Genomic DNA, 7,427 nt, shown 5'->3' with positions numbered 1-7,427 from the left:
AGAAAGTAAATACTGTAGTATTAGGGTTATAGTGTGTAATAGTATTGTGGGCATTATACAATAACTGCTATTGGTTTGCTCCTCAATCATACCGTTCCAATCAATTACCCATGGGTAAAGCAAATGTCCATTTACACTTTACACTTGAAACCTACTTCATAACACTATTGCACGCATTTCAGTACAGCAAGTGTAACCAATTATATTATCAGTGATAGCCTCATGAAAGTGACAGCTATCTCTAAAAGGGTAAACTATTGTTAATCTACAGGACTGATGCAATACTATTCTAGTACATTTATATCTATTATTTTAGTTTAGTGCTATATTATAATATTGTACTGTGTGCTTATTCACCCGTTGTATTAATCAATAATATGTTTTGCTTTTCATGTGTACCACAACAGTATACTAAATTGTAAAACCACGTAAGTGTTGTACTAATAGACCAACTGAAACGTGTTAGAAACAAATAACTATATGTTAGTATATGTAGTAATACTAAATTACACATATAAAAATCCATGACAAACTTGACTAGAAGTACCTATCAATCTCTTCTTGAAATAGATGCTGTATACTGCAACAATAAATGTACTATAAACCATTATTCTACGTAATACTACAGAATACAGTTGTATACTTTGTTGTATTTTAACATCATGTTACAGTACATTCCAGAGAATGCTGTGGTACTCAATTGGGTTATTTTGCCAGCCTCCAAAGAAACAGCTCCTCCCTCCTGAGCCATATGTTTGACAGGCACGCGTGAACAAAGTCGCTGCCTTCCTGAACTGCTCGGTTTATCAGAATCCAATCTCAGTGAAGTGGGTAGTCGCTGGAGTGTGCTGCTAACCTTGGCTGTACTGGTCGAAACGCTGGCAGGATTTCTTAAGACACGCATTAACAAAATCAAAACACATCATTTTTCAAAAAAGAAGAGAACGAAAAAAACATAAAATACTTAAAAGGCAATAAATAAAAAACGACCAATCACCGAAGTAAAAGTGTGCCCAGTGTGTGTGTGTGATGTTTTAGAAGCTCAAAAACAGTAATTAAATAACGAAGAGAGAGATATGAAAATGCTAACTTTTTCATTTTTTACTGTTTAGAAGACAAGTTTAATGAAGTAAAAACAAAAAAAAAGATAAACATAAAACGCAAGACATTCCAGTGGCTGTGTGAGCGTATCTCCGAGAGAGCAGACTTTTCCAGAAGTGGGTAAGGGAATTTCATCTCGAATGAGCTTTCGGGGTTGACAGCACTGGGGACTCAACGGTCAAACCTACTACGGAACTGTTGGAACAACCACAATGTAATATAAAAAGGGCGTAATCCCGCAGACGTTTAAGAAGATGAGGCATTAAAGAACAGTCATTGTGGGGATTAGTTTTTGTTTTTTAAGAATCCAAAAATGATTCCACCAAGCAACACGTTAGAGGATGCAGACACCATAGAAAAAAACCAACATGAGCAGCTGGAGCAGCCACAGTCACCGACCTCAGCAGTAAGTCAGCAGGAATCGAAGGTAACGTGTATTTTCCCTCAGCCAAGCACCCCCCTTTTTAGGACACAATGATTCCCTTTTGCAGTAAAACATATTGTTAATACTAATTATGTATGTCATGTACCGGTAAACAAACTGTTTAATTACAAATATATGCGCAAAGGTATGTTAGGATTTGTGTTTGCCAGCAAAGTGCTACATTGTATTTTTGTATCACATACACAAATACGATTACGCATATTGTAGTCAATAAAAGGTACAATTTCCGGATAATAAAGATTATGTAGTTAAAGGACCACTCAAGGAGACCACCAGTCTTTATGTAGTTAAAGGACCACTCAAGGAGACCACCAGTTTTTATTATACACGATACACGTGTCTATAAACATGCTTAAGCTGGTGTAGACTAAATTTTGTTGGTCTAAAAAAATGTTTAGTGGTAATTCATTATAATGGCTTTTGTTTTATCTACTTGTGAAGGTGCGGTGTCCGATTTTCTTTAGCAAATATGCTTAGACTTGAGAGAAGGTGATGTTCTGGTTCTCCCCAGAACTTTATAAAGATCGAATATACTTCATGAATAAGTTACACTCAATAATACAATCTGTATATAAAAAATATAATCGTATTACTCTAGCAAGCAAATGTTTTGACAAAGTATCAATGGTAGCATGGCACTCCTCAGAGTGGTGATCACAGGTTTTAAGTTGGGAGAAAGCTGTTGCACCTACTGGCAGTGATGACTTGAAATATTGTAAACAAACTGAACTGCTGCTGCTTCCTGATACCATTGAGCAGGGCTGTCCAAAGAATAGCTGAATGGGTTTGAACTGCAAGGTTAATCTGTACCCTTGGGTAATGCAGCAAACCGATGTTTAAGCATGCAGTGTTTAGTGAGAGGAAATCTACTGAAGGTCTGTATTTTTGTTTGTCATTCAGACAGATTTTTTTTAAACTTTACTGAGCAATAACCTGTTCTTAAACCAATATTTTTTGGCATGTCTACTATTTTTATTGTTCAATCAATAATCGTTATTTCCATATTACTATGAAAGGATTTTTTTTTCATGAATGTACCCTATTTCACTGATATGATATGCTGTCATGAGTTTATAGGCTGCTGAACATTAACTATAATCCACATGACAAACACAGGTTTAAAGATTTTAATGGATAAATATTGCACCACAATATCTAGCTTTATTACTGTGGTAATATTGGATTGCATTTAGTTTAGTGTTTAAATGAACTCCTCTGTTGTTTTGGAGAATTCAATGAGTGTGTGGCAGGGGAGAAGAGAGCCCTGCACATTGTTAGTGGGGCAGGCCAAAGTCCTGCGTGAAAAATAAATGTATTGTGGGGTTGAAAACACGGGTGATTGTTATGATTTAAATGTATTGTATTTAAATGTATGGTGTGGGATTATTAACGGGGAAATGCTGTGTAGTTTAAATGTGGTCTGGCAGAGGCGGTGTTGGCAGCTCGTGCGAATGTGTCGTCGGCAGTCAGTAATTATTGACAAATTGACTGTCGGCCATGCAAATGAAAACTCATGCAGAATGTGCCCATCTCCGGAGATGGTCACATGTATAAAAATCCCGCAGCATCTGTGTTCGGGTGGGTGTTCAGGAAGGAGGAACGTGAGCGAGAGATGGGAAAAAGTAACAGAAAGAAACAAAAACAAAAGTAGAAGTAAGCTAAAACAAAGAAGGCAACTGCTACTCGTGCTAGGCAGACAAGCACAGTATTTGTTTGGGTGTCAGGAGATTTTGTGTGCATGACCTGTTTTTGTTTAAATATTTTATTTTGGCTCTGTGAGCTGTGTTTTTGTAAATCCTGTTGATTTATTTTTATTTCTTTAAAAAACGGTGCACCAACGCTTTTTCACCTACTTTTGTCTGCCTCTCTATCAGCTTTCTAGTCTGGGGACATCACCCCTCAGCCATCCTGTCCCACGTGATGATAGAAGTGGAGGCCAACTGCCCAGAGCGTGAAGAGGACTTAGACACAGTCCTGTAGTGGTGCACAAACTGCCTGTGCTATGGCCATGAATAGGACAGCTGCCTGGAGACTGATTGGGACACAGACACGGACCTGGAGTGGGAGGAGCCCGAGCATCCAGTGCCCAAGTGGGAGGAGCCAGAGAGTCCAACGCCCAAGTGGGAGGGGCCAGAGCGTTCCATGCCCAAGTGGGAGGGGCCTGAGCGTCCATCGCCAAAGAGGGGAGAGCCTGAGCGTCCATTGCCCAGGAGGGGGGAGCCCGAGCATCCAGTGCCCAGAAGGGGGGAGCCCGAGCATCCACAGCCCAAGAGGGTGGAGGCCGAGCGTCCACAGCCCAAGAAGGGGAAGCCCGCGTGTCCAGAGCCCAAGAAAAGGAAACCCCAGTATCCAGTGACCGAGGAAGAGCCGCACCAGTCTCCAGTGACCGAAGGAGAGATTAACCAGTCTCCAGAGATAGAGGGAGACTACCTGCTGCTCCCACTTCCACCACGAGAAAAACTACCTGCTACTCCCACCTCCACCAGAAGAGGCAGACTTCCTGCTGCTCCCGCCTCCACTGCTAGAGGGAGACTACCTGCTGCTTCCGCCTCCATCACCAGAGGAGCTGGAGCTACCTCTTGAGGGTCTGCTGCTGCCGTTATGGCCTGAGGGTCTGCTGCTGCCGTCACCTCCCGAGGGTCCGCTGCTGCCGTTGCCTCCTGAGGGTCCGCACCTGTCATCACCTCCTGAGGGTCCGCACCTGCTGTTGCCTCTCGAGGGACCGCTCCTGCCCTGTCCTGTAGCACCTGGGGCTGCAAAGCCTGCACCGCCTAGTGCTGCAAAGCCTGCACTGCCCGGACCTGCAAAGCCCACAAAGCCTGCACTGCCCGGGGATGCCAGTCCACCATCGCCCGGGGATGCCTGCATGTCACCGCCCAGGCATGCCTGCACGTCACCGCCCGGGGATACCTGTATTTGTGGTGTCCACCAGCAGCAGTTACGTTGCTGGAAATTTTGTGGCTGGAGCCCAAGAAGATGGAGCCGTCGGCTACAGAGGGCGGGGGGGTCAGGAGACCACCTCCACCAGCAGTAGTTACGTTGTCAGAAATTCTGTTGCCGAAGCCTAAGAAAAGGGAGCTGCCGGCTACAGAGAAGTGGGGGGAAGTGAGAAGACCACCTCTACCTGTAGCAGTTTCACTGCCGGAGTACACCGCGCCGCTGCTACTGCCGGAGTGTCCCACTCTGAGGGCTGCATTACCGCTACCAGCACTACCGTCACTACCAGAGAAAAACGTAACAGAAAGAAACAAAAACTAAAGTAAAAGTACGATGAAAACAAAGAAGGCAATTGCTACTTGTGCCGGGCAGACCAGCACAGTATTTTTTTGGGTGTCAAGAGATTTTGTGTTTGTGACCTGTTTTTGTTTAAACCTTTTATATTTTGTGTGTAAATCCTGTTGATTTATTTTAGTTTAAATAAAAATGATGCACCAGCGCTTTTCAACCGCAAGTACCTGTCTGTCTTTCTATCAGCTTTCTGGACTTGGGACGTCACCACTCAGCCGTCCTGTCACAGGGTGCTAAATACACTATGTTTCTAAAATGTGCAATTAATGCATTGCTATCTGGAGTACCTGCTCCAATATGACCTTGAATAGATTTTTAGGTTTTAATTACCTACATGACCTTGTTCATGTCTCTTTGTAGCTTTTAGTCTTTTTTATGTTATTTAATGATATAATATGTTTATAATAATAATAATAATAATAATAATAATAATAATAATAATAATATCTTTATTTTTATATAGCGTCTTTCATAGTGTACCACTATCACAAAGCACTTTACAGAGGTAGGCTGTGAACTGTGCATTGTATGCAGAGTCACTTACAATAGGACATTGATTTAACATCTCATCCGTAGGATAGAGCACAAGGAGGTTAAGTGACTTGCTCCTTCACACAGTGAGTCATTCAGTGGCAGAGGTGGGATTTGAACCGGTTATCTTATGATTACAAGCCCTGAACTTTAACCACTGGACCACACTGCCTCCTAATCTCTACAACTCTTGAGAGTAGTTTCTCCAGCATTCTTCATATTCTTCATATTACAGACCCTGATACAACAAAGAGTGCTTGAGAAGTCACTCTCAATACAACCACTAACAAAACACATGCTCTGATGTGGAGTAGGTTGAACAGCCACTGGAGCTTGTTATCAAGCATCTGCGGGCATGGGTGCTGTACAGGAAGGTGAGCAAGCAGTCAGCACCCTCGGCCAGTGATAGGAAGCTAGTAAGCTACCACAGAGGCTTGGTGCTGCAGTGTTTAAAGAAAGGGGCTTGTTACCAGGAGGTTCCTGGTTCAATCCCAGCTCAGCCACTGACTCACTGTGTGCAACCCTGAGCAAGTTACTTAACTTCCTTGTGCTCCACCTTTCAGGTGAGATGTAAAACCAAGGTCCTATTGTAAGTGACTCTGCAGCAGCAGTTGTGATTCATAGTTCACCCCCTATATTAGCATTCCACATTCAAATAAAATGCCTTTTTATTTCCCTTTCTATGGTATGGTGTTTGCAACAATTTTGAGTGTAAATTACTATATTTTTGTATAAAGATGAAAATAGGGGTGTGCAGCTATTTTAATTTTCTGATTAATTCTGATTAATTCTATGTTGTTAGGTTTCCAAACTAGCTGTTTAATTCTTAATATTAAACCTAGCTGCTTTATTCCTTTACAAAGTTTTTTTTTTAATTATTTTTTTATTATTATTTATTAATTATTATTTTTTTATTATTATTTTCTCCCAATTTGGAATGGCCAATTATTTTTAGGCTCAGCTCACTGCTACCACCCCTGCACTGACTCGGGAGAACGAAGACGAACACACGCTGTCCTCCGTCAGCCGACCGCTTTTTTTCACACTGTGGACTCACCATGCAGCCACCCAAGAGCTACAGCGTCGGAGGACAACACAGCTCTCGGGCAGCTTACAGGCAAGCCCGCAGGCGCCCGGCCAGACTACAGGGGTGAGGGGTGAGCCAAGGACACCCTGGCCGACCTAACCCCCCCCCTGGGCGATGCTCGGCCAATTGTGTGCCGCCCCCAGGGAGCTCCCGTCCACAGTCGGCTGTGGAATAGCCTGGACAGTGAATCCAGGTCTGGTCTCAAAGTTCAAAGTCACCTGGAGCAAGAACCAAGAAGGCTATTTAAAAGACCTAAAAGTGTGTCTAACTTTTTTTTTTTACTACACTTTAAAGTAGGACTTTGATAAATCAAGTCAAATTTGTCTTAACACTGGCCACTGCTTGTGCTAACCCTGTTCTTTGGATAACTATAGAGGGCCTTATTCTCCAGGGCTGCCAGTTCAGCATTACTGACAAACTCACTGAGTCAAGTTATTTACAGTGAGGTGGGTGGGCAACAGCTTTCCCTGTGACTGATCATGAATTAAGTGAGAAGAACGTCTTACACTTTCTTCAATTGCCAAATTTCTATATTTTGGGGATAAGAGCAAGTCAAAGAGATATTTTTGTGTGAATAATTCTTAAATAAGAGCTAGTACCACATTGTATGTTGTCACATCTATGTACAGTCATCTTTAGCTTTGTAACGATTCTGTCTAGATTTGTTAAAAGCACTAGTTTGACATCACTCTGTTAATGGATTGTTGGATCATCTCAAAATGATGCTGTTTAACTAAAGTACCAAAACTACATGGTAATGTCATAATTTATGGCAGTGACATCTTTAAGTTTATTTAGCAATTTAAATGTGGTAATGAATGGCATGTCATTGAAGCAGGATCAGGGTGACTTTTATTTGATCATTGCACTGATTAACAAGTGAACTATTTAGCGTGCATTAGCGTTCCATAAATATTTCCTAATTACTTGACTTGTCAGGGGAAACTAGCAGGAAATAGTAAAGTTGTCACGAAT

General features: G+C 42.1%; 1 protein-coding gene across 2 annotated transcripts in view; it reads left to right on the top strand.

Annotated features, from left to right (window-relative positions):
- Positions 1-802: 802 nt before the first annotated feature.
- Positions 803-7,427, top strand: part of LOC117400707 (SH3 and cysteine-rich domain-containing protein-like) — a 50,938-nt gene continuing 44,313 nt past the window's right edge. Inside the window, exon 1 of one of the 2 annotated variants that reach the window (XM_034000988.3) lies at positions 803-1,507. In XM_034000988.3, the coding sequence (XP_033856879.1) occupies positions 1,415-1,507 (93 nt within the window). In that variant the 5' untranslated portion in view covers positions 803-1,414. Of the gene's footprint in view, positions 1,529-7,427 lie in introns of both variants that reach the window. The other variant, XM_034000987.3, reaches the window with a different exon arrangement.

This window comes from Acipenser ruthenus, chromosome 4 (assembly GCF_902713425.1).
Source record: "Acipenser ruthenus chromosome 4, fAciRut3.2 maternal haplotype, whole genome shotgun sequence".
In the NCBI taxonomy this organism is placed as follows: Eukaryota; Metazoa; Chordata; class Actinopteri; order Acipenseriformes; family Acipenseridae; genus Acipenser; species Acipenser ruthenus.
This window is presented reverse-complemented; position numbering and strand designations above follow the sequence as displayed.